Genomic DNA, 26762 nt, shown 5'->3' on the forward strand with positions numbered 1-26762 from the left:
GATCTGAACTTTGCCATGAAAACAGTAATCGAGTTATAAATGTGACCGTTTCGAAAAGTAAACTTTAAAGGTGATTAACAGCGCAACCTTGATTGACATTTGCACCCGTGCAAGGCGCTAAAGTAATCCCCCAGGCCCACGAAACTCGCCTGACGAATATAAATAAAACTACAGATAGAAAATGAATGCAGTATCTGCTCATCTATCTAATCCGAAATGTGTAGCACTTTGACTGTAATGTTTGTCCTGTTTACGTAAGTATTTGTCAGTCCCGTGTTGAATACTAATGTCATTTGTCAATAGAATGTGGACTTCACTACGTCAAAAGATTATAGTCCATTTTCGCTTTTCTTCGTACGCGCAAGACGCGCATGAACTTTGCCCGCATTACATCATCGACGGTACAATTTTCACATGCAACAAGACATTTGATTGGCTTATCGTACGACGGAAACTACCGAAATTCTTTCAAGTCTTATGATTGGTTGACAAAAGTACTGCCTCGGTACAAAGTTCGAGAGAAGCATAAAAATAAATACGTTTCGCGACTACCATCAGACTTCAAGAAGTCCCTTGCCTGCTAGTGTAACGCATCACTCTAAAGCGATTTTAAGTCAACAGCAACATTAAGATTACCGAAATGGCCGCAGCCGATGTTCAGATGCCCCAAAAAGTTGAAAATGGCGTTGAGACGCCAGCTGAAGACGCGAAGTCTTTCACGTCTCGGCTTTATGAGCTGCCCGTAGTAATGGCGGCGATGGAACAACTTTCACAGATTTACGGCAACGTGAAAGAGCGAAACGCTGTTACCAAGAAAGTGTGCGAGGCTGGAGAGTCGACTCTTTCTGTAGCGACGGCAGCGTCAAAACCATTGATCCAGAAGGCTACCAACACAGCCTTTACTTTGGCCAAACCAGTCATTGGAGAAGTGAACGACCCAGGTATGACGAAATGGTCTCACTTTTTACGACGACGTGAAATTATGATGGTGTTTGCCTGAACAACACAACTATCGAATGTTGTTTGTTATCCATCCATTTGCTTGATATTTTATTTTCACTTTTTTACACAGTTATCACTATTTTCACCTTTTTTTTACACTATTACCAGTCTTTCGATAAATAGCTCGAAAGATTTCTTCACAGTTTCTGTCAAATTTTCTTGTTTCGTAGCTGATTTCTTGAATATTAATGATGTCTTCTAAAATGACACTAAATATAAGTAAACGTAAAATATTGAAATCGAAAGTGATTGTTTAAAACGCAGGTTAAGACCACTATATAAAAACCAACCAAGTAAATCAACAAATGATTATCTTCCCTCCTAATGTCTCCCCATTGTCTCATGCATGTATCTTTTGTTTTCAGTTTCAACAATTGACAATGTTGCAAGTGAGACTTTGGCCAAGGTTGAGGAGAAATTCCCCGTCATCACCAAGACCCCTACTGAGGTAAGCCACTGACTAAACAAAGAATAATCTGTAGAATTGGGGGCAGGGTAGACTGTTATCAGCAAAGAAGCCAGAAAGACCAACTTTCACACTTATGAACACAAAACCTTCTCTTTCTAGCATCAACAATACCATGAAACAACAAGCTAGTGTTAATTTGTATTATCATTTTACCAGTGCATTATTATTTTGTATTTTTAACCTTGGAACTTAGAGTTCATGTCTCCTCCCCTTGGAATCAATTGTTGGTTAAGTGTTGACTTCTTTTGATTGGCATATAAATAGGCATAGATCTTTTTGAAAAATACACAAGCTTGTATTGGAATTTTTCCAGTCTTCATTAAAAGCTGCAAATTATTTGGACTTTATCAGATAACACTAGTCAATGAGGATTTGTCAGCAATCAATCATTTCATTATAAATGAAGCTGATGAGTTTGTCTTTAGTTGCCTTCTCAGGGTTGATAATGAATTAAAAAAAAAATGTTGTGCAAGTGAGTTTTAAATTGTTTTTGTGTTCACATTTTAAATGACAGATTGCAGAGATGACTAAGATGGCCGTCACTGGCCGTGCCTACAGTGCTTACGATAACATCCAGAACATGTCTGTGACCAAGATGCTGACAAGCAAGGCCAGCGATGTTGTCTCATTCACCGAGCTGATGGCTGAGATTGCTCTGCCTACCGATGGGAATTGTGAAGAGGATATCAAAGAGTTGGAGACTGCAGATAAGGATAGTGACAAGGGTGTTGTTGTCAGGGCGACCCACCTGGGCAAGAGGGTGACAAGACGTGGCAAGCGCACGCTGATGCAGTACAAACCTGTTCAGATGACAATTGATGCCGTAAGTTATGTTGTGTTAAAAGGGGGTGCTCATTATTGTTTGAATTAGATAGTGGTGTGGTGATATTAATTTTATAATTATTATACTTAAGGTAAACTGTGCCCAGGAACGCCTGACCGGAATTGTAGAAAAATCAACTGAGACGTCAAAGAAAGTCTACGAGGCCTACCTGTATTTCCCTGAGACTGCTACGAAGATCTCTGGAGAAGTTGTTGTCTCTGCCAAGGAATTTGTCTTTGCTTTTGCAAATGTAAGTTTTGGTAAAACACCAATGTAACTGAAGGAATACTGTAGCAGAGTATAACTTTAACTTGGATAACCCTGATACAGTAAATCAAACTGAATTCAACTTTCTTGGATACTAATTTTGGGTGATAATACAGACCCAGATAACCTGAATAGTTTTTCTTTCCCTGAAGGGTCAAAATTACCAGGATTTCACTGTATTTATAAAAAAAATTACATTTCTGACAATGCTAAGGTTTGATAAAACCTATTGGTTTCGATCAAAAGTATAATACTTAGTAGACCATTAAAGGATCTATTATCAAATATATTAACAGTGTTGATCACAATTTCTGTGTGCTGATTACACCTTGCTGTGTTCTCTTCAGGCCCATCCAGTGAAAGACCTCCCAGCAGCTGTCCTCAACCTTACCAAGACCACCATGGAACCCATCGCCAGTGTCAAGGACAAGGCTCTTGCCTATGTGTTCGTCCCTAGCAACGTGATCGCTGAGTATGTCCTATCTTCTCGCCCTGTTCAGTGGATCATCCCCCATATCGTCTCCGAGGAAGATCTCAGCAAACTTGAGATCAGTATGGAGGAAATTGAGGATGAGCCAGCCTCTGAGGAGGAGGTCAAGCAGTAAATGCATCCATATTAATATTTTGTAAAATATTGATTAACTTCAGATAAAATCTCATATTGTTTATCAGTAAATTTAATACATTACAATGCATTGATTACATGTTGATCTTGAAAAGTGTGTGATGCAGGTTGAAATGATTTTGATACAGCTACTGTGTGCCAATGTTAACTGAAACTAAACCAGAAATAAAGTGAATATCTAGAATGAGTTGTAGTGGGCCTAAGAAAAAGACATTGTACAAATAATGATACAAAGACTAACAAGTTAACAAGTTTCTAGCCTGCAGTGATGAACATTCATGAATGAAAAAAAAATCTGTTTAATTGTACTTTTATTTAATTATTGTTTAAATGATAGGGTGTTGTTCTCATAATATTTCATTGGATTTGCTTCTCAACAATAAAAACAATGTGAACCAGACTGTTACAGAAACTGTGCTTTGGGGGAGCTGCGCAACTGTTTTGATCCTTACTGGGTGTTAGCATTGTCTTTATTCACTATCAAACCACTGAAAGGGCGTGCCTTTGTTCTCCTGTCAGGGGATCCTAGGGAAATAAATTTTTACACTGGATGCAAACTCACACACCAAGCACTTGCTGCTGTGTTGAGTGTTCACTACAGTGAACAGTCTAATGTGACATCAACCCCTTTCCTCAAAAAAAACAAAATTTCCAAATTAAGTCTCCCTGCACACAAACAAGAGGAATTGAATCATGAGTATGGCTTTACTTAGTTCAAATAAAACAAATTATTTTATAATATTTTTTTCTCTTATAATAAATAGAGATATCTGCATTAATTTTTTCAAAACTAAGCAGCTTTTCTTCCATACTTGATCTCGGCAGTTCTATCCAAAGCTTTTTTAAGTTCCACATCTGATCTCCACTGTAGAACTGGCAGCAATCCTACTCTCATAAAAAGAAGTAAGCCGAAGTGAAATTCGCAAAAGAAGAACTCATTACCCATGTCAAGGACTTGAAACACCAGCCCATCACCTTTAGGGGGTTTCTGAGGTGGCAGATTCCCTTCAAAAATCAAATGACTTCCAATCTGAATCACAAAGGAGAGGGCTATCAACATAGCAGAGCCAAACAGTGTCCCAGACGATTGGACATACAGTGCAAAGTAGCAGACCACAGAGTACATGATAGAGTAGCCAAACTGTAAAGAGAAAAAAGCTCTTTGAGGCTTAATGATGCAGTACGTGTGCCCTGTGTAGGGGCGGATATGAGATTTAATGATGCAGTATGTGTGCCCTGTGTAGGGGCGGATATGAGACTTTATGATGCAGTTCGTGTGCCCTGTGTAGGGGTGGATATGAGACTTAATGATGCAGTATGTGTGCCCTGTGTAGCGACGAAATATGAGACTTTATGATGCAGTACGTGTGCCCTGTGTAGGGGCAGATCCTGGAGTTCTGAAGCAAGGGTTTCAGGAAAGGGGAGGAGGGCCGGATTCATTATTCTTTCATGGATTTCCTTATATTTCTTGTTATTTTTAAGCCAAATGTATTAAGATAGGGGGTCATGCTTGGCCCACCCTAGATCTGCTGTGTTCACTAGAACATGGTTAGAATAACACTGCTTCTGAGCTAGTGGCGAGAAGGCCTTCAAACAATATTATTAGAAGGGGCCAGGGCCTTTCTCCTGTTGTTCATGTGTTGATTCACAAACACAACCAATAATTTTTGGGGGTTAAGAGGACAGTTTCCCAGAAAGCAGAGGCCTCTTTTCTCTTTATTTTGCTGGGAGCCCAGCGAAATACAGAGAAAAGAGGCCTCTGCTAGCAGGGAAGAGGACAGTGGAATGGAATTTCTTTTTTAAATATGAAAATGTACTTACTACTAGTAACAAATTCTGGTGGAAAGGACCTTATGACACTGTTTTCTATTTAGGTTTTAACAATAATTAGCAATAATTAGGCAAAGGCTGTAATTTGCAATATCTTTGACACCCTCCTAATTTTCCAAGGAATAGCCTACATATCCTTATGAATACATAAGCTCACCAGTAGATAGCTAGGCAGTACATAGCTCTCAACCCAACTTGAACAGAAATCTTGTGAAATCGGTTGAAATACGTGCAGGTGAATACAGAGCATGTTTAAACATTCTCACAAAAATAAGGCTTGTGATGAGGTCCAAAATCTTGTGACACCCGCCAAATGAAGGTGAGTTGACAGCTATGATTATGCACTAGGCCTGTCACCTTGACCAGCATCCCCCTTTCCATTTAATACTTACACCGACAGGTGGCTCTGTTACTATGACAATAGCAAGTTTACAAAGGATCATCAGTAGTTGGATCCAAAATGGTAAAAAGAGTTGACCAATCACAAGCGTGCCCCAGGCTGTCCCCCAAGAGACAACAGCATGCACAGCCACATTCCTTTATTAACAGCAAAACAGTAATTGGTTAGAAACCACTGAGGATGGGGTGGGTGTGTGTTTGGGGGAGGGAGGGGGAAACACAACCCAAAATTTAAATACCCCACTCAATAACACAAATAATACAACCTAAACTCTTCAAACCAATGAAAATTTACGGTGGAGGCTTTAGTAAATAATAGCTTACATCTGCTAATTTAATGTATCATGACAATCATCTAATAAGCTGCCCCCCCCCCCCCCCCATCCAATGTATAAGGCTTAGTTAACCAAATTTCTTATAAGAAATCCCCCTTGTATGGGTAAGCTAAGGGCGAACAGAAAAAAAATACGATAAAGGGGGCCCATAAAGTTTTAAAAGGTGTCCTGAGTCAAAATCTTCCCCTCCCCCCACATCTCAGGAAATGTAGACCCCCTTCTAAATGGATAGACCCTGATAATGACAGTCTGATGTCTGTCTCAATAACTGCCTGCCCTTCCAGATCATACATTTGAGTCAATTTTCTAAAGGGCAAAATAAAAAGTTCCATAGCTCGTTGAACTTTAAAATACTGCTTCAAAACCTCTTCTTCTTCTTCTAGTTGTGTGACTTTACAAGTCGATCCTTGTCATAAACAAACTAGGACAAAGCCCTCCACTTTAATGCCTTCCATATCAAATACGTATATGAATGTTTTCACAGCGAAAACAGAAGTTAACTTAATTAATTGTTCACATTTTTTGCTCGATAGAATTTCACAAAACAAAATTTTATAAGCAACACACAAAATCAAGAATAAAAAAACCTACAGAAAGGGTCGAAGGAACGACACGGCTACTTTAAATTACACAAAATATGTGCACGTTGCTTGATCCGTATTTTAGGAACTTACCAGAATTTTTTATGTCCCAATCTTTTGGTGGCTGTCTGTTTTGGACTGTCAATAAAATAATCCAATCCATAACCAAATGTCCCCGTCATCTTTGGAACTGTCGCGAAATATCCACACGCCTGTCTATATAAAAGGTTCTTGTTCAGTATATTTCCAAAGTCATGTGACGTGTTCGTTTGTCATCACACAAAGTTTCGTTGTTTTATTGGATTTTTGTCGTATTTCACTCCGGATGTAGATTTTTACTTCCGGTTGATCGCTCGTTCCATTCCCCAGCCTGGCTCGCACCTTTCGGAGCAGACGATGCATGAAGACAAAGAAAAGATGGCTTCTTTTGTTCGATTGAATGAGAAAATCATGCTCAACATCGTAACTCACACAGCGTGAAGGTCAGTATTTACTGCTTATTAAATAAGTTGTAAATCTGTGAATGTGGCTATTACTTCAAAATGAAATATGAATTGGACTTTTCATACAGCGATTGGTTTTAATTTTTAGCAGGAAATTTTTATCCTTTACTGCTTGATTGTTTGCCTAAAAACATGTAATATTAACCTATGTGAGGAGTGTGGACCGCTAATTTGAGTATCCGTGTCATTTCTAATAAGAGACTTGGCTATCCTATGTATCAGTAATTTGTGTGTATTTCAAATCGAATAGTAAACTAGAGATCAAAGAGGAACAAATAGCAAAGGATTTGACCCAAACATTACGCGACAAGAGAGCAAATATGTAAGTACAAATAAAATGTTACCAGAATATCATTAGCAGTGTTTGTATAAATTGTATAGTTGCATGACTAGAATAATTTTGTTTATATTTTTTTATGGGATAGATATTTAAATGAATGAAGGATTTTTGTTTATTTTTTTTATGAAAAATAAATGAAAGGAGAAAATGGAAAAAAAATATTTTGTGTTCAAAGTGAAAAGACGAAAGAACAACCTTATAGCACATCCTATTCTTAAAGCATATGGTTGTTTATGAGTTCCATGGATAAGGGCAGCCTTGTCTTTGGCATTCATTTTTTCCTGTGCTGTTTTGGGTTTCCTGTAGTCCATGATGGTGAAGTTGTGTAAATGCCCTTCTCTGGACTGTCTCTCCCAAGTCAATCCTGCCTCATGGCTCATCCTGACCAGAATATCAGGGATCAGCCTGGGATAAGGATAATTTCACCTATGCTCTATATTAAACTATGACCAAAAGTAGCAGATCTTTGGGGAGGGTTCAGAAGGCTTAAACCTCCTATTGGGCATTACACATTCCTATAGGGAATGTGTAATGTGTTTAAAAAATGCCCATACAGAATTTAACACTGTGTTTATTTGAGCAATTACAGCATGGAACTGAGTGAACGAAACAAAAGTTGAAACAAGCCATTGAAATTCACCTTGATTCACTGTTTAATCCATGCATCATGCTAATTTGATCTTTGTCTTTAAACCCTTGCTAACTCAAAGTAAGTTATGTTTCCCTTCAGAGTTTGAGTAGTTCTATTATATTTTTCGAAAAGCAGGATATTATTATCAAAAAAAGACTGATTCTTCAAAACCTGGAGATTTCCCTTGCAAAACTTGGGAGGGTTTCTGGCCTTCAATTTTGATGTTTTTCTTGTTGTTTCGTTAGGTGATTTTTTTTATCATTATTTTTTTTAGATTGTCGCTCATTCCGCATGATGTCAGATCGCCATGACAATAAGGCGAAGTCACTATTTAGCGACTCTTTACCAAAAAGCCTGGACTCAAATGATGAGATAAGCACCTGGTTCAGTGATGTTGACACAATGTGTGAAGCAAGCTCGACAACACTAAGTGGCAGTGGCTTTGAGTTCCCAGAGTGTAAGATGTCAACAGCTGATATCACAAGTGTTGATGATGTTGGATATGTTGATAAAGATAATGATAGCGACAATGGCGATATTGACCAAGTTCTACCAAGCAGTTTTCCAGAAAAGCTCAGCAAAAATGATGACAAACAGAAAACGGATAAAGTCAAGGAAAGCTTGGCCCTAGGAGTGCTCTCTTGTGATTCAACTCTCTCCCCATTGAACCCAGAACAAGCTGTTGAACCAGGCATAGCTAACAATCAGAAATATGCCATAGCAACTTATAACCTAGACGGCCGATTGATAGTAACTCTTCCTGATATCTACAAGGTATTGCGAGAGAGTTGTGGCACCTGCTCGGCTCTACGGGGCTTGATCAACAAGTTGGCAATAGTGACATCTAGATTTCAGCCACTGCACATGACCCGGATGAAGCACTTGGGAGCTGTGAGCCTTGAGGCCAAGTGCTGCTCATTCATGTCTGTTGCCGATTTCAAGCGTATTCTTGAAAAATACAAAGAAGAAAACTTGATATCAAATCCTGAAAGTATAGTATTTCTCCCTCATGTAAATGTTAATGTGCCTTCAGTGTCTGTGGGATCTCTTGGAGAAGATAAGTTTCTTGACGATGCACTGCCTCTTCCTAACTCCTCCCCAGTTGCTATGGCAACAGATGACTTACACACATTTACTATCAAGGATCAAGTTGTTGTCTGCACAGTTGAACTTCAGAAGATATTTGAAGCCCTGTTTGGACAATCGGTTTCTATGTCATTAGTAAAACTAGGTGTTATCCAAAAAAAGTTCACTCCCTTGCAGCTGGACCAGGTGATGGACTTCGTTGATGTTGATGAGTCGGATGTTCAAAGTGCCTCCTTTTACATCTCTAAGAAGGATGCAGAGAGGGTTTTTCAGTATGCTGAGGCACTAGCTGGGGTGGAGATTATGGTGCGATGGATGGAGCCACTGAAGCTTTCAGAAGATAACTCACTACATGAATTTCACCAGCAGATAATGGAAAGGGCTACAACACTTGAGAGAACAACAAATAGTGAAGAGAAACATAAAATAAATGTGCCAGTTGATGATGATGATGACGATGATGATGTCTTTGGCAGGTCAGACAAGGATGATGACAATGATGGGGATGGGGATGGTGATTGTGATGTGGATGGCATTGAAGAAAGTGAAGTAGAACCTGGTTCAACTTCCTCAATAACAGGGTCCTCTAAATATCCTCCAGTCTCACCTAATCCTGCAAAACCTAGCAATATTTTGTTTGAAGGACCTTCATCTTCAACTGTCTTTAAGTCTCTATCACCTACTGATCAAATGTCTAATTCTCCCAGCCAGAGCAGCCCGGGATCTAGTGTGAGCGACTTATCGTGCTCCTCAGACCCTAATGTAATTCGCACATATGTTATAGAGGGACAGGAAGTTGTGTGTATTCCTGATATCCATAAAATAGTCATACACCTGTACGGACAAAGTGTGCAGGTTGGCTACTATCTTCAGAGACTGCAGATCTTCACTCAAAGGTTCTCAACCATGCAGGTATCTAAAGCTGTTGATAAATATTTGATCATGTTAAAAATGCAGGAAAACTTTTTAAAAAGAACTTAGTATTCAACAATATGTAAGTTTTCACGTGACTTTTTGTTGTAATTCAAGCCCAAATAAACACAGAAATGACCACACCCGTCATGCCAGAGAACAATGAAAAAATAAAATATTTAAAAGAAAATAAAATCTGCCTTTAAAAAAATATATACAGATGATGTTTTTTCTACGTTATTCGTAAGCGATAATAAAGTTTTTAAATAAGCTTGTTGATTTTATTTTGCTGCTGACAGCCTGAGGCCGCAATAGTTTACCACCCAAGAAGTCACGTGATCTCTTAGCGCAAGTCCCGTATTGGATAGGTTATTAGGTGAACGGGTTATAGTTCTGCGCAAAATAGCGTTGCCACAAAAAAAGTTTTATAAAAGTTAGCCAATTTGTATACGAGGATCACAATTTAGCTTGACACAAACGCCATTACCTGGATCATTTTAACATCCCCTAATCGGCTAATGTTCACTGAAGCAATTCTTTGCCTCACTCTTTGGCGAGTTAGTTTTACATCAATCAGATAGCAATGGTTTTAATTGGTTCGCTTCACAAATCTCTCAAAGTGGCTATGATAGCGTATGCCACACTGTAAAGTCCCTCTGATTGTACGAGACGACCCCTCATGTTCAGGTGTCGAACTCTGAGGGCCATCTGCCCGTGTCGCCTTACGATGTTTTTTATAGCCAGTATACAGATGATGTTTTTTCTACGTTATCAGGTGAAAAGGCTTAAGGCTCTCAATGCGCTCAACTCCAAGGCAACACTCTGCACCTACATTACCAAGTCTGATGCCATCAGACTCCTTAAGATGTACGACGTGTTTAACACTGATAGTAGGCTTCAGCTCATTCAGTGGGCGGACGCTGTGGGACTGGAGGGGTATGAGAGCAACGCCCTACCTTCTAGGGAGGAGGCAGTCGCCCCGCCTGACCCTGCCACACCCCCTCAGGAGGAGAACATCGAACCGGTGAAAATCTCCACCTTTTTGATCAATGGTGAGGTTGTGGTATCTGTTCCCGACGCACACAAGGTAAATGAATTATAAACAATAACTAATAGTACTTTTTGCACATAATACTTCCCTTGGTTACCTAAGAGGATAAAAGAGACACACACGCACGGAACCTTCCTAGATTCGACCCCTAGACTTTAAGAAGACTAAAGAGGGTCAAGGCTTTTTTATTTGGTTTCTGTTAATGTGAAAACCAGTAGCTTTCTCTACTTCAATTTTCATAGATCGAGGTACGATCTATGAGGTACTTTTTTTTTTATATGATTGCTTAACTTAATTAGTATTCAAACTATAATTTCTTTCTCAGGTGGTACAAGTCCTGAATGGACAGAGCGTCCAAGTCCGCTACAACATGGATAAACTCGGCATTGTCAAGCGCAAGTACTCCTATTCCCAAGTCTACCAGCTGCGTGCAATAAGCGACCTGAAGAGGCCGAGTATGTGTACATTTATAACCAAGGCGGACGCCGATAAACTCCTTATGCATTACCTCACACCGGAGAACGCGTCAAGACTCGGGTACATTGAGTGGCTTCCGCCTCTGAAGCTGAACGACCTGAATGTCCCTGAACCAAGCACAGGGAACCCACACGAGGATCAGCTCAAAAGCGACGGAGGAGCAAAATGCGCGGAGAATATATCATCTGATCAGCAGGAGTCAATGGCTTTGCATACAAAGCCGAAAAGTTTGAGCTCTAGTGATTTACCAACCATGGTGGTAACACATTCTGCAACGCGTGACAGCGTGACGGTCTCAACGCCAATCCTTGCGAATGTATCAAAAGTTGGTACCGGGACCCACAACAAACCAAAGTCGTGTGAGACTGGGGAGAGCATGACGGCAATGTCCCCTGGGATACATATGCCTATGGATACGAGGAGGGTGAACAGCTCGTCGCATGGTTCCCAGATCACCCCGACCCTAATTACACAGGGTTGCCGAAATATTGGCACCGAAGATCAAGGTAAGAAGTTTGCTTTTTACTTTCATCCCAAACAAACGCATTTATAATAAATAAATTTTATAGTGCCTATTCATTTCTGTTCTAGTGACAACAGTCTACGGTCCAAATATTAAATAAGCACTCTTTCAAATATTTTTAATATTGTTCGTGTGTTCTCGGTCCTTGGATATCACGCATCTTACACGTGATCGTATTTTTTATAGTTAATGCGTTCACGCTGGCGTTCACGGAACATGGAGATCACGCGTCTCGCACGTGATCTTACTGTATAGCTCATGTGTTCTTGGTCCATTGAAATCTTACATCTTGCGCATGATCATATCTGTTTAGTTAATGCGTTCTCCGTCCATGTACGTCACGCGTCTTGCACGTGATGATATTTTTATAGTTCATGTGTTCTCGGTCCATGTAGGTCACGCATCTTGCACGTGATCTTATCTGTCTAGTTCATGCGTTCTCGGTCCATGTAGGTCACGCGTCTTGCACGTGATCATATCTGTTTAGTTAATGCGTTCTCCGTCCATGTACGTCACGCGTCTTGCACGTGATGATATTTTTATAGTTCATGTGTTCTCGGTCCATGTAGGTCACGCATCTTGCACGTGATCTTATCTGTCTAGTTCATGCGTTCTCGGTCCATTTAGGTCACGCGTCTTGCACGTGATCATATCTGTTTAGTTAATGCGTTTTCGGTCCATGTAGTTCACGCGTCTTGCACGTGGTCATATCTGTTAAGCTAATGCGTTCACGCTGGCGTTCACGGACCATGGAGATCACGCGTCTTGCACGTGATCATATCCGTATAGCTCATGTGTTCTTGGTCCATTGAAATCTCACATCTTCCACGTGACCATATCTGCTTAGCTCATGTGTTCTCGGGCCATAGAGATCACATGTCTTGCACGTGATCATATCTGTTTAGTTCACGTCACTTCTTGCGTTCTCGTTCCATGGAGACCCACATGCCCGGCACGTCTTCACGGCGCTTATGTTCTCTATAACCTCGCTCTTATCTTGAAAACATCTTTCCCCAATACTCAACGAGTGCGAGAGCTCAATCGCAACGCTAAACGCGCTAGTCATGATTGACAGCCCTACGAGCATGTAGATTACCACCGCTATCGACATCACGCGATAAGTTAGGTCCCAGTCTCCCTGGTCTCTCTCTATGATGTAGTCCCCAAAGCCGATTGTGGTAAACGTTATGAACCTGAAAAAAAATTCTTGTGTTATGAAACTCGCCTTAAAGTATGTCAATCATGACATTGACTTCTTTATTATTGTCTACAATAAAAAAATTACAAGAGAACATTGAATTATCAAGGAAAAGTATGATAATGCAGAAATAGAACGCAAGGTTTATGGACCTACTGATACTCCAGTATTATTCTTACCAGTAATAAAAGCTCTCCTCGTATGACCAAGGAGTCAGCGTCTTCGTGATAAGAATTCCAATCTGAATAAACATGACCAAAACAAGCAATATTCCCGTCATCCTCTTCAGGGGCGCCGCCCACTTCGAGTTCTCACCTCCCCCCTCAGGGCTTGTCTCCCCTCCCCCCTCAGGGCTTGTTGCTCTGGGGAGCATCGTCTTGTCTAGGAATATAATGAACTTATCCATCGCTGTAGTGAAAAGCTCTCCAAATGAGCTCAATGTCATAAGCATCAGCGGTATTCCAAACAAGGCTATGAGCATTGTCAATGCGCGGCTGAGAGTTGATGTTGGGGTGAGGTCGCCGTAACCTGAAAGATAACAAGATGTTACCTAAGTACTTTTAAGAAGGCTCTGTATCATTTTTGTCAATTAATCTATGCTTGTTACCTATATTGAATACACCTACATAAAAAACTTCAGTTGCAAACGGCTATTGGCTCACAGCTAATGGCAGTTCCAAGACCGGAAGATGCTTTTGTGTGCTAATTATTCGCAAACGAAAAGGTTATAAATGGGCCAGAGCCTTTAATTGGTTATCGCCTGACATTGTCATATTCCCCTGCATACGGACTTGCTAAAATAAGAACAAAATAGAATGCCACTTGATCATAATGTCTTAATACTAAAATAGACTGTCCCAGAGCAAGCTAAATTCTAGCCCTACTTGACTTAGCTCGCGTTGAACTAGCTTACCAACAGTCGTGCACAAGGCCACCATAAACCTTATCGCATTTCGAAAGTATGACCACTTGGCCTTGTTGTTAGGCGACAGTGTCGCATGTGCAATGCTGGTGAAATTCTCAAATTCTTGTGACGTCATGTTGTACTTCGCCCTCATGTGGTCAAACAGGTTTGACAGGTTTTGCTGCTTCTCTTGCTTGATGTCCTGATGAGGGCGCTCCACTAGATACATGACTGTGCCGAATAGGAACATGTAGGCCAGGCACAGGAGGAGTCGAATTAACACTCGCTTGACCAGAGAAAACATCCCGCATCCACTGGATATCAGCACATGTTTAAACTGTCTTGGTCTGCCGCCATTTTGTCATCCTAGCAAAATACCAAATAAGTGTGAGAAGGCATCCATTCCCATCGCCTGTTATAGGGAAGCTATTGCGGTATTTTCAACTTATTTCGTAAATGAAGCATTAAATTTTGTTTTAAGATGGTAATTTCGAGATATGTTCTTAGACTTTGTCTATAAGTATTGAGAGACAGTAATATGGTATGGCTGAATATAGCTCTTTGAAAACACTTTTGGAGGGGGTGGTGGTGGTTTACGTCATCAATGTCTTATCCTGTTTTTTTTTAATTCAAGTTGTACTTTCAAAGCGATTGTTTATAGGCGCCTTTCCCATCAATATAAGTTACGCGTGTATTCCGTACAAAATAAACCACAGCTTATAAAACTGTTCTTCTTCATGGTACTTACTCTGGTACTTACTGCACAGTCCAATAGCAGAATACAACACACTTCAGTTATTGAGTTTCCTCCTAGACTCATGCAAACAATAAAAACGAGTGTATATTAATATAATATGTCATTTCTTGTAATCTGTCTAGCGATTTCTTCGTGTGATGGTTTCTCTTACGAGCTCGGCAAATAGTTCTCTTCCTAATTTTCTTGATTTTCTTATATTTACAAAAACGTTTATAGGTTTTTTCCCACTTACCTTGACTGCTGTTTGATTTCCTGTTACAAAACTATTTTTCAAGAACCTCTAAATTACTTGTTTCATTTAGTGTATGTTCGCTTTGTAAACTCGAAGAGTTTCCTAGCGCAAAAATAGGCAAACAATTTTTTTAGTTTAGTGCGAAATAGAACATAAAATAACGACATCAAGTCTGAATAGCATTCCTGCTTTCAGAAACTTTTATTTTCTATTTTCCATGCGTCCCTTGTACATGTTACCAAAACACATCACAAGTTGAAATTACCTGCTATGAGTTTTAGTGTTATGTTACCAATCTTGTTTTGTGAACTTTTTCCTCACAAAAAGGGTTTCCAATATTTTTTTAATGGAACCTAGTAAAAGGTTACCGAAATGCATTCGCTGTGTCATTTTAATCATATAAAGATAAATAAAGATTAAAAGAAGTTCAATGATTTAAGATGAAGTTCAATGATTAAAATCGAAAAATATGCTGCACACAAACTGAAATCCTGCAAGAACACTACATGTTCATCGCCATTCCTTGCAGGTTTTTCAGCTTATCGTTGTTATAAGTTATAATTAAACCAAAGCGTGAAATTAAGCGCGCTGCACAATATTTTTCACAGGGGATGTCAATATTCTTGTCACATTTGTCAGAGACATGTACATAATAAACCACAGCTTATAAAACTGTTCTTCTTCATGGTACTTACTCTTTTTAATATCTATTGCTCCACGAAGTGTTACTGAACTTGTTTTATGCGTTTATATATTTAACCTGGGCCCTGTTCTGGCAGCAAACTCGTTCAGCCCATAAGGCAGGTGTTATTATGAATTGCCTGCGTTGTTTAAATTACCTGTATTTTAGAATCAATCACCTTATAAAAAAATAACAATTTTCAATCTCGTGTAGAGCGCGTGAGAATGCGTCCTTATATCATTTAAAAAGGATACCATAATAAAATACATAGGTAATGTTTCTGTGTTTCCTTTGTTTGGCAACAAACAATCATAAAAAGTGAAAACATTAAATTTGATGGATTGCCTAATATGACGACGTGAGTTATTTTTTAATTACGCTAAAGCCTGATTTGTTGTTTTATTTTTAAAATTGGATTTGTGATGTTGAGGAAAATTTGTAACACCACACACGTTCACCCAATCACAATGTTTTACTCACTGGCATTAGTCATTAGACACACTGTATTTCATTTTATATGAAAGTAGGAAGTATATTTAATTGGGCTTTTTCCAACTTTTTTAACATTGTACAAATTTGTCATTTGTTTGGCTAGACCTAGACCTAGACCTTTTTTGTCATTTGGTCACCTTTTGAGTGCATATTGGAAAAATATATCTTAATTGTTCTAAAAGCAGGAAGGGCACCCTTTTTCTGCCACATGATTCACATTTGAGCGAGCTATTAGCGAGCTAGCTAGTTAGAAACGGTATTATATTCAAGCAATGCTGTACTTGGCAAGGTATCCAGAACGTCTGTCAACTCACGTCGGTCCGTGCCATTCACTTGAGCATGGTTTTCACCGAGGTTGATAACACCTTTGTTTCGTTCCATCCGCTCAACCTTTTTATTTTGCAAGAAGTACTAGTGAAACCACAAAGGTCTATAACAAAGTATCCGCTATATAGAAGTCTTATCTTCCGACCTTCTTTCAGATTCACCCCGAGGACAAAAAAGAGCAAGCGATGACGACTTGGCGGACCCGGAGAGGAAACGGCTTAAAGGTAAATACCTTCTGCAGTTCGACGCGCGCTACCGTGGCCAACTTGGCAATTTTGTGAAGTTAAACATGAGGATGCGACAAATGCGCTATCTGATGCGACGCGCGCTACCGTGGCCACCTTAGGCAGTTATTATGCAAGAAACGTGTAATCCGAATGACATCAACGTCACTAGTTAGAGAAGTTTGTGTGGGAATACCAATATTCAAGTCAAGGAATTTTTATTGAAGCAAAAGACGACAAAGATGTTTTATTCTCTTCTCAAGAGCACCTTGGTAATGAATTGACTATTTTATTTTATTTTTTTCCTTTTGTCTTTTTCCTCAGCCGAGAAAGACGAGATTGCAGCAACGTTGCAGCGAAAGGAGACGGAGATGAAAATACTACACGGTAATTGTGATTGGACAGTTTGTTAGACTTCGATTGTTATTGGCTGCTCATGTATGATTGGCATGTGTTTTGCACTTACGCAGATGCGTACCAGCAGCAAGTGGCGCATGAGCGACAGGAACGACGCAAAGTAGAACAAGAATCCGCCGAGCTCAGAGGTGATCTGTCTGTCTGTCCTTCCGGCCGATTGTCTGTTTATTCTGTTCATCCGTCTTTACATTTCGTTTTTTATTTGCTGCAGCTTCAAATGAAGAACTTTTGAAGAATCTTCAGAGAAAAGAATCTGAAATGAAAATATTACACGGTAAGCTAAAACCTTTGTCTGTAATGGCAATCAGGCCAAATCATATCATATCCTTAAGGGTACCATATTCACAATCTTCATTTCCCTATTTTATGTTGTTTCAAGCGATATTTTTTACCACCATGAAAATGTGACGGGCTACTATTTTTAATTTATAACTGAGAGGGGGAGGGGGGTTTGGCTGTTGGGCGAAGAAAAATGAAATTTCAAACCATCGAAGGCCCACAATAATCCTTGGCGTACTTTTCTACCGCTTAGATTCATACCAGTATCAAATACGCAAAGAGAGGGAGACGCGCGAGGCGCTCGAGAGCGAGATCACTGAACTCAAAGGTGAGGGGCAGTGTCACGTGGGTTTGTCATGCTTGAAAAGCCAGCGTACTTTGCGGGCGCTCCAAAAGGTCACCCCGCGGGTTTGTCAGCATTATTGTCATAATAGGTCATAAATTAGTTGGGAGAGTGACCATTTGCATCCAAGTTTCCTGTTCCATCATTATTCTGAATGGTAGTTGGTAATTGGTTAACACCAAATGAAACCTGGTTATTCGCTTTCTTGAAATTTCATCGTAATGATTAAAAAATGAGTAATGATTTAAAATTTATGTTTATCTGTTAACAGGCTCTGCAGCGTTCGCGAGTGGAGTGTGTTACACCTCGAACATTAAGCAGGAAAAACCTTAAAGGCAAATGGATTATTAGATATGCATACTCTTATGATGAAGAACATCCAACAGGAAATGATCGCCTACCGAGGGCTATCAGTAAAGGGACGTAGTGTAATTGTTGATTAGTGTTCGTTGAATATCACGAGAAGGATGTTACTGTTACTGTTACTATTCATCTCAACACTTCCTTCAGACCCAGCTTTCGAATACTTAAAAAGTTGTGAGAACTAGCTATGGCGGACAGAAGGGGGAAAACATTAAGATTCAGAGAGAGATATTTAGGATCTCAGATCTTGAGAAGATAGAAGATGATCACTGCCGATTATAGCTGTTCCGCAGTGGGGGTGAAGAGGGACTCATTTTCAGAGAGACTTCGTAGCCTTATAATAATAGCGTGGGAGACTATAGGAGAATTTTTAGAAGGTGTTGTTGTTTTCAGGCGTTTCAGTAACGAATCTGGGAGAAAGGTGGGGGAGAGTAAGAATAAAAGAATCGATTTTTTTCGATTAAGACTGTATATTATAAATTAAGAATATTTTATATATATTCAAAGAAAACATTGATGTATTTTACTTCTTTCTGATAAAAACTATTTTAAACAACTATGTAAAACATAATATATACATCTCGTAATAATAAAGATGGTTTAATGCTATTAATGTTGACTTGTCCTGTTGATTTGCCTATCTATACATCTCGTGGTAATAAAGATGGTTTAATGCCATTAATGTTGATTTTCCTTACTCCTATCTATGCATCTAAACAGCAACTGTGAGGGGGAGGGTGGAGTTAAATTTTATGAATTGCCTTACTCCAATTTATGGGGGGTGCGTCTTGTTTTAGTCTTCATCAATCCTTTACTTCTGTGTGTGTCTCCAGGTCTTGATTAGTTTAAATGCCTTATTTACCATAAATTATTATTTATTATTCAAGCCGTATTCATGCAAATTAACCAAGAAGGTCGATTCTTTTATCTTTATCTGCAGGCATTTGCGAATACGGCACATGGATGATACGACGAGCCTTACTGTCTCAATATAAGAAGGGCCTGCGGAAAGGGAGGGACCAACTAATAATAATCATGGCGTCTTTGGCCCCTTTGAGTTTTGTAGTCCTGCCCATAACACCACCCCTAACCCCCTCTTTCTTCTTTTCTAATAACGAAGAAAAGAAACGTAATACATGACACAAGTTAGAGTGTAGGGAAATATTTATTTTAAACAGTTTTTGTGAATATATTATCATGACATTACTTTTTACAGTAGATTCTACCAAACAAATATGGAAAAAGGAAATATTTTCACTTTTTGTAGATAATCTGATAAATAACACGTAAAGTTACCTCATGCGTTTTGTACAAATCTTTCAAAAGAGTTCACATCGAACAGTTATATCAACCTGATACATAAGCTTCACAGTCGACCAACAACGATAATGAACATATAGTCTATCAAACCAATCTCAGTGGTTTGCGAATTGATATAAAACATGGCATTTAGTATGTGAACTGATTTTAACCCCATAACGCAAGTAAGCGCACTTTTTTCAGAGGCAAAAACAAATGCTACTTCCAAATTGTTGATCTCATTGCTGTTACGATGAAGGCGCACTAAAGCCTGAGGGCAGCCAATGTTAGGATAATAGATCGAGTGTGGCCATGCGACGCGCGCTACCGTGGCCAGTTTGACAGTTAAAGGAAATAAGCCAACAAGGATGTGAGAAACGTGTTATCTGATAAGACACGCGCTTGGTGGACAACCTCCTAGTTATGATGTTCGTGTCAATTGTTTTGGTGGCCACTTTAGCGCACGTCACAATCTAAGCTAAGCCATAGCATTCACTTGTTCTCCGCGCATTCAGGTATTTTGTGGCACGAGAACCTTTGGCGCAGGGACATACATCATCGCATTTGTCTCCAGCAAACAAAACTAAAGTAACACAAGGCGAGAACCCAATGCGAGTGATGAGACTCGTACCTAGGCTACGCGCGGTACTTGACAGGCTGAATGCCCTTGCGCTCTGAGACCCAGTCCGGCGCGATGATAAAGTACCCACGATCCCTTGCGCTCGTGTTTGTAAAGAAGGAATTCTCGTGGATGTAGTCGTAGTCGTAGGCGGGATGCTCATGCGGGGGGTCCACACGCGGTCGCAGGAGGTGACGCAAAGTGGCCTCTCCCAGGCCAGGCTCTTGCCTAGGGAGAATGTAAACGAGGTACAAAATTAGAATGGAACGAGAGCAAGAGGGTGGGGGGGGGGGGGGGGGCAAGAGGGTGGGGGGGAGGGCAAGAGGGTGGGGGGGAGGGCAAGAGGAAGTGTGCCCTTTTCTAGCTTCGTTGGGGAACAGAAAAAAATGTGGAAATACTAGGGATAGGGGACAATAAAAACCTGGCTCATGCCCTCAATGGTAAATCTAAAAACGAAACACACCCCGCAATGTGCTGAGATAAGAGGATAAATGATAAAAGACTGAGAAATCAATGGACTTCGGGAAGTCTATACATTAAGACTCATATCAGTTAAAGAGTATTGTTTGGTTTTTAAGACTGGAGAGTCCGATCAAAGCAATTACTTATGTTATGTTAAGTACTTTTGAGTGAATAATTAAAAAAGGTCAAGCCTGCTGGTGAAACCTGTCTTACCGGTTGAGGTACTCCAAAAGCATCTTTACTCTGTAGTAATCACAGCGGTCACATGTGCCATCAGTGTGGTGCACGTGATCAAAGTGACCTCGATCATGCGCATTTCGATGATCCTCAGTCTTTGGTGCCCAGGTCTGCTCGGCTGACTCATTCGCAAAGTCTTCTGGTCTGAATGAAGCCACCGTCTTGGGCCGTGGTGGTAGATGGAGTTTATCGGTGGGTCTTTGCGAGTGCGCGCTCTTTGCTCTCTGCTTGTAAAACAGCTCGTTAACGAACTTAGGTTGGCTGGATTGCTGTGTGCTGCCGCGCCGACCATGCTGCGGAGTGCTGGGGCGAGGTGGAGAGCTTTTGTCGGTTGCCTTGGTTACATGTTTCATAAAGTTGTAGACCACCGCTTTTTCTATGAACATAAATGTCAAATTTTAGGGTTGTGTTGTCCAGTAAGTTAGGCACAATTAAATCGCGCTATGTCATGGCGGGTGTTGGTGAGTGCTGCTACTTGAAGAGAACAGAGACTGCTGGAAAATAAGGAATGACATCCAATCACCTGAAAAGTTTTAAAAATTTAATCGTTTTTTCCATATTTGTTTGACTGGGTTTTTTTATCATACCCGTTTGACTTGTTTCCTTATCATAATTGTTTGACTGGTTTATTTGTTATACTCGTTTGACTGGTCGATTTATCATACTCGTTTGACTGGTTTACCTACCATACTCGTTTGACTGATTTAGCCAATGGGACATCCCAGGTAAAACACGGGATGGCGTCTTTTTTGTTTTCTAAAATGCAAGAAAAATCTTGATTATTCTAAGAAGGTGACAACAAAAACAACAAAAAATATGTTTACCTCTGTCTGTGGAGGTCTTGGTACGATCTCAACTTTCTTGCTAGACATTCCGAACGTTCGGTCTGTTTGAAATTACCAATAATCACAATCATCCTGTTATCATTACCATTCATCATCGCCATCTTTATTGTAATCCTAATCATCATCATCACCATTGTCATCAGCATCACCAGCAACATCATCTTTACAATTGACCCTACTGTCATTACAGCGCTACCAAGAAAACCGTGAACACCGACAAATATATATGGAATGCTTCTTTCTACCAATCACTCGCGAGATATTCAAACAGTCAACTAGAAACACGTCTCAAGCCTCAGTGTCTGAATTCTCGCGTCTGGGTCTGATTCATTAGAAGACAATTTTAATTGTTAAAACATTCCACACATAATTTAGGTGTTCACGGTTTTACTGGTTTTACTGGTTGCGCTGTAACACCATTTTTCATCGCCACTTAACTATTCGCATGCGTCATCAGTGCTCCTCAAAATATTGGGAGGAGGGGGGGGGGGGCAGAACAGAAACCTTAGGAAAATACTGGGGGGGGCAATGCTACGCCCCTACTGGTCATTTCTTTATAATTTTTGAAAATATTTGCATCACTCACGCTGAGATCATCGCCAACAATAAACGCCAACAACCAATATGCCATCCAGGGCACGATCAGGCACCTAGCCGGGGTTTGCCATGTGTGGATGCGCAGGTATCAATAGAATATGCAAAAAGCCTAAAATTTGACGATTCCTATGGAAAAGACCGACACTTTTTAGGGGCCGCGGGGCAAGGGGTGCGCGCGATCACACCCAGCAAAACATCATTCAACAAGATAAAGGCATAAACGTCTTTGTTTTTCATCAGTGTGGGCAGCATCATACCTCGGTCTCTTTTAGTAGCTGAGGTCTCTCCCTTCCAGGCCTTCTCGACCATCTCCAGACTCGGTTTCATGTATTGTGATAACACCTCCCTGTACACAGCAGAACCTACAAGAAAAATACAAGAAAAATACAAGAAAAATACAAGAAAAATACAAGAAAAATAAAAACTCCGCTGTCAATAGAGTCAAATACCGGCGCGCGTCGAATTGCATTGCACTGCATCTGAGAGATCAAATAAAATGATACGCGTCATGGCCTAATGCAGGCCCGAGGGGGGTGCAGGGGGTGCGAACAACCCCCCCCCCCCCCCCCCCCATCCACACACACAACGGCCGAAGGTCCACTTTCGGTTCTCAATAGATGTGCTATTTGTAGACAAAACTATAAAGCATCAGCTAGATCAGTCTGGTATGTAGCCAATACGGCAATAAACATGCCCTGACAATACTGCAAAGGCATAAAAAATCCTTCTTTTTCGGGGGTGTTCAGATTTTTATCAAAGAACTCCCCACCTCCGGGAAGAATTAGTTCGGATTCCCCCCACCCCCCCCCCCCCCCCAAAAAAAAAAGATCCATAATTTCCAATAATTACGGCGTTTATTTGACGTTTTTTCCATACTTACTACATACATACTTACTTGTTAGTGGCATTAATGCCGCTAACGAGTAAGTTGTTCAAACCATTTTCAATGAAGGAATTTCTAGCGACAGACAGGAAAGATCGAGACATTAGGGTCGGATCTGGGTTTTCTTCCGCTAAAGAAGTTTGCCCAAATGGCAATTGATGGGAGGGGTTGGGGGAGGGGTTGGGGGAGGGGTTGGGGGAGGGGTTGGGAAAGGGGTGTTGTTGTTTTCGATTTATTTATTTAGCTTTCTGACTCCCACAGACACGAATTCCTATCGTCCAAAAGGCAGTTTCGATTATAAAATGAGCATTCGTGTAAACAAGGGGACTTTTTGTTATACCAAAATTGATGTCTAAAGTAAAGTGAAATAAAAAAATCATTATCCTCCTTGAAGAATTCAGATATACACGCAGTGAGAACGGAACTTAAAATTTGCGTGATATTTTTTAGGAATCTTACTGTTTGTTAGTTTCCCTTTGTGACTGACACAAAGGACGGCTTCACGGGAGACTATCTGTTTGCGTGAGAATAATATTCTCGACTGCGTTGCAAAGGCGTCACTAGGCAACAACGGACTAAATGGTTATTGTGAGTCAATAAGACATTTTTTTCAAGAGTATTATTAGCATTAATTCATCTTGCTGTACTTATTGTGTCATTTACAGTTCGCTTTTGTAACGAGTACACAATGCAGTATTATCCCAGAGAAAAATATGAAAATTAGTGCAAGAATAGATTTCCTAGATTAGCGAGTTGTTGAAAAGTATTAGATGTAAGCATTTTGCCTATATCACAAAGGCAGGGGATTAAACGTTCATAAACAGACGCCTGAATGTCGAAAAATGAAAAAGCGATATTTTTCTTCTTCGCATTTCGTCAAGCGTTCTGATTAAAAATATCTGTCTTGGGTTTATCTTTTTTATCAAATTAGTTCCCGGATCTTATTTAGTTTATAAAAGAATCTTTCAAGTTATTTAAACAATTACCTAACATAAAGGGAAGCGTCAATTCTAGTATGTTTTGAGCTTGGAAAAAACATCCGAACTCGTGTCCGTTCTATCTGTCTGAGCTGAGCTGATGTCTTTTTTTCATAATAAAAGATGTATTTCGCCTTTCTATAGTAAAGAAAACAGTGGTAGGATAAAGATAACACCATTGTGTTGGACAATCAAATTAGGTTTTAGTCTAGCAACCGAAGTATATCAAGTGAGTTGTTTAGCGATTCATTAACCTACGCTCAAGTCACTGCAATTATGCATAATCTGTAGTTTTGAGTCAAATTCTGAGTTTTTCTACCAAACTAATAAATAAAGGAAACTAGTCATTTTTCAAATCAAAGAACAAGAAAAAAAAATCATTTAAGAGTAATTAACTTTGATAAGAAAAAAAAAAGATGTCACTTTTTTTCTTACTCTGACACAATTGTTCCTATTGTATCTGATCAATTTGCGATAACGGATGCCCTGTTACAGTCAATTAGCGCTTCAAACTGACCCGATAAATAATAAATTTAAATCCTTTACTCATTAAAAATTGATGTGTGAGCTATTTTAAATTAACTTGACTTCAGCGCATTTAGAATTCAGTTAGATTTATACCTGTTGTAGAGGAAGAGGCACTTTGGGGCATTTTGTAGTGTAACTCGGATATCTTTTTCCCTGTTGCTGCGGCCAGTGACCTCTCGTATTCTTCTTTGAAGTTCATGTAATCACCAGTTTGCGATGCGCGCATAGAAGAACGACTTGGCTCCTATGGAAACATTTCAATCAACTCAGATTAATAAAGTTTTAGCACAAAGATTTTACGCTCTTAGCCCAAAGTGTTGACGCGCTAACTTTTACACAACAGTTGAGAGCAGTACTAGATACCAAAACACACACGTAACAACAGAGGAGTAGCTTATGTCTAGCTATTGAGGAATAAAATAGTTACAGACCTTTGGTAGTCGAGGGTGATGTGAGCTTCCCGTACCCCGAGCCTTCATCAGGTGTACCTGAAATCCCGGCCTTTTGCTGGAAAAGTCTGTTTGATAGATAGATTTTCCCTTGGTGTTCTTGCAGGGAACTAAATTCGGAGGAAGTTCGACCCACTGAGGCATTTTGGAAACGTTGGAATTCAAGCCCTTGGTTAATAAATCAAGCGAATTGTAAAGTCAATTCGTAAGACATGAATCAATGCATTTGTTATCTTAGATTGTAACAGCCGTGTTATAGTTACTTCTCGATTTGATGCCCGATATTCACTCGTGCAACCCGTCCAAGCTGTAAACGAAATAGTCGTCAGGGCAATGTGAAGAGGTAACGTGATTGGCTGATGGCACAATGCGTGACAGGTATTATTGATTAGCACTTGAGTGGGCTCCTGAAAAGTGAACAATAAATACTTTTGAGCTCTGGTAAACCTTTTGTTTATATTATAATGCTTTTTTGGTTGAAGGCAGCTAAACAAGAGACCATGATTCTCTTAATCCTAAAGAATAGGCTACTCGCATCGGACGCTTGACCGGCTTCCCATAAAGTAACCTGAGTATCAGGCCCTCCTATGTTTCTATCGCGCCGGCGAGAAACAAGACAAGGGCCTGATAAAAGTACTGTTAAAATCGCATGTTCTCATGCCGAATTCCGGCATGGCTCCTGATTGGTAAAAACTATATCAGCTATATATAGTACCCTAACCCGTCGACTGCTCGTTCTGAGTATTCTGCTTTTGACCCTGCGTTAGAATCAAAGAAATCGTTTTCTATAACATCAAAAATATATATTTTTCCTCTCCTCATTTTTTCGGAAAAATTAAAATTCCTCCTGATACTCAGGTTAGATGTTCAAATGTCTTGCCAAGGCTGATCATTGCGTGTGTTTATTTCTCATTGGTATCATTTTTTGAAGCGAAGTCCTACTAGTTATACCTAAGGCGCTGAAAATATTGATTTCGTAGAAGCTACTTAATACTACGGACATCTTTAGTAGTAGTTATCAAATTTTTAGACAGACCAGGCGCCGAATATTCAAGAAATTTGTCTGTAAGAGCACGACGAATGCTTGGGATTGTTTGCGGCACTTCCCGCGGGTTGTTGATCGAGTGAGCTTAGACGAAAAAGCCTGTAGTAAATTGATGATGTGAATATCCTGTAGTAATTTAGTGAATCTCCTGAGCTGTGAACTATCTTTGCGTTTCAAATCATTTAGCATAATGTTACCCTAACCGGGGTTCGTCGTTACTAAATTATTACCCTTGCATATAACACCAATGTAGTTTTGATTTACATAAATGCTGTTTATAATTTGATTTGGGTATTTAATTGTGCCACCACGCGAGTCATTGGAAAATTGACAGCCGACGTATCTTGACAGTGGCCTGAAAAGGGGCGGCAGGCGTCGCGTCTAGTGTGTCAGGCGTACTTTTATTTTTCCTCTCCAACTTTTGAAAATAAAATCGCCTGATACACAGGCTACCCATAAAGATGAATTTTGTTTTCTTACTATAAAATACCTTGATCTCTCTCATTGAATGACATCATTTTTGTCGATTTCAATAAAGAACAGCATAGGCCCGGGGGGGGGGGGGGGTGTCTTCAAAGTAAAAGTGATAGAGATCCTCGTAGGAAAATTCGAAAAATACCCCCAAAAAATACCTGCACGACCAAAAATTGCTACCCTAAACAATACCTCAGGAGCCTTAAAAATACCAGTTCTAATAGGAAAGTTTTTTTTCCTCGGATACCCCCTAAAAAATACCTGAGGCCCGATTT

The 26762-nt window shown here is 40.0% G+C and overlaps 5 protein-coding genes across 7 annotated transcripts; 2 read left to right on the plus strand and 3 right to left on the minus strand.

The window, feature by feature from the left end:
- Positions 1–288: 288 nt before the first annotated feature.
- Positions 289–3586, plus strand: LOC5501794. The gene is made up of 5 exons (XM_001623004.3): positions 289–941; positions 1368–1450; positions 1986–2294; positions 2386–2544; positions 2909–3586. The coding sequence occupies exons 1-5, from the start codon at positions 641–643 to the stop codon at positions 3164–3166; spliced, it is 1110 nt and encodes a 369-aa protein (XP_001623054.1). The 5' UTR covers positions 289–640; the 3' UTR covers positions 3167–3586.
- A 286-nt stretch (positions 3587–3872) lies between these two features.
- Positions 3873–6627, minus strand: LOC116608994. Of its 2 annotated transcripts, none has more exons than XM_032370085.2 (3): positions 6425–6627; positions 5409–5553; positions 3873–4216 (listed from the first exon to the last, which is right to left on the minus strand). In XM_032370085.2, the coding sequence occupies exons 1-3, from the start codon at positions 6511–6513 to the stop codon at positions 3977–3979; spliced, it is 474 nt and encodes a 157-aa protein (XP_032225976.1). In that variant the 5' UTR covers positions 6514–6627; the 3' UTR covers positions 3873–3976. The 2 variants fall into 2 exon arrangements, with proteins under 2 accessions (XP_032225976.1, XP_032225975.1); XM_032370084.2 differs by having other exon boundaries at positions 3873–4327; positions 6425–6623.
- Positions 6628–6681: 54 nt separating this feature from the next.
- Positions 6682–18681, plus strand: LOC116608993. Its single transcript, XM_032370083.2, has 11 exons — positions 6682–6813; positions 7085–7156; positions 8080–9803; positions 10579–10890; positions 11180–11837; positions 16602–16670; positions 16995–17057; positions 17141–17215; positions 17299–17361; positions 17620–17694; positions 17981–18681. The coding sequence occupies exons 3-11, from the start codon at positions 8097–8099 to the stop codon at positions 18040–18042; spliced, it is 3084 nt and encodes a 1027-aa protein (XP_032225974.2). The 5' UTR covers positions 6682–6813; positions 7085–7156; positions 8080–8096; the 3' UTR covers positions 18043–18681.
- LOC5501793 (two pore potassium channel protein sup-9) lies at positions 11833–17347 on the minus strand. Of its 2 annotated transcripts, XM_001622999.3 has the most exons (5): positions 15641–17347; positions 14705–14766; positions 13966–14322; positions 13232–13580; positions 11833–13047 (listed from the first exon to the last, which is right to left on the minus strand). In XM_001622999.3, exons 3-5 carry the CDS (start codon positions 14258–14260, stop codon positions 12756–12758), a joined length of 936 nt encoding a protein of 311 aa, XP_001623049.1. In that variant the 5' UTR covers positions 14261–14322; positions 14705–14766; positions 15641–17347; the 3' UTR covers positions 11833–12755. The 2 variants fall into 2 exon arrangements, with proteins under 2 accessions (XP_001623049.1, XP_048583403.1); XM_048727446.1 differs by having other exon boundaries at positions 14705–17347.
- A 537-nt stretch (positions 18682–19218) lies between the features above and the next one.
- Positions 19219–25289, minus strand: LOC5501792. Its single transcript, XM_001622998.3, has 7 exons — positions 24951–25289; positions 24613–24763; positions 22389–22493; positions 21514–21575; positions 21376–21445; positions 20666–21065; positions 19219–20218 (listed from the first exon to the last, which is right to left on the minus strand). The coding sequence occupies exons 1-7, from the start codon at positions 25110–25112 to the stop codon at positions 20008–20010; spliced, it is 1161 nt and encodes a 386-aa protein (XP_001623048.1). The 5' UTR covers positions 25113–25289; the 3' UTR covers positions 19219–20007.
- Between the last annotated feature and the right edge of the window lie 1473 nt (positions 25290–26762).

Source organism: Nematostella vectensis, chromosome 5 (assembly GCF_932526225.1).
Source record: "Nematostella vectensis chromosome 5, jaNemVect1.1, whole genome shotgun sequence".
NCBI lineage: Eukaryota > Metazoa > Cnidaria > Anthozoa > Actiniaria > Edwardsiidae > Nematostella > Nematostella vectensis.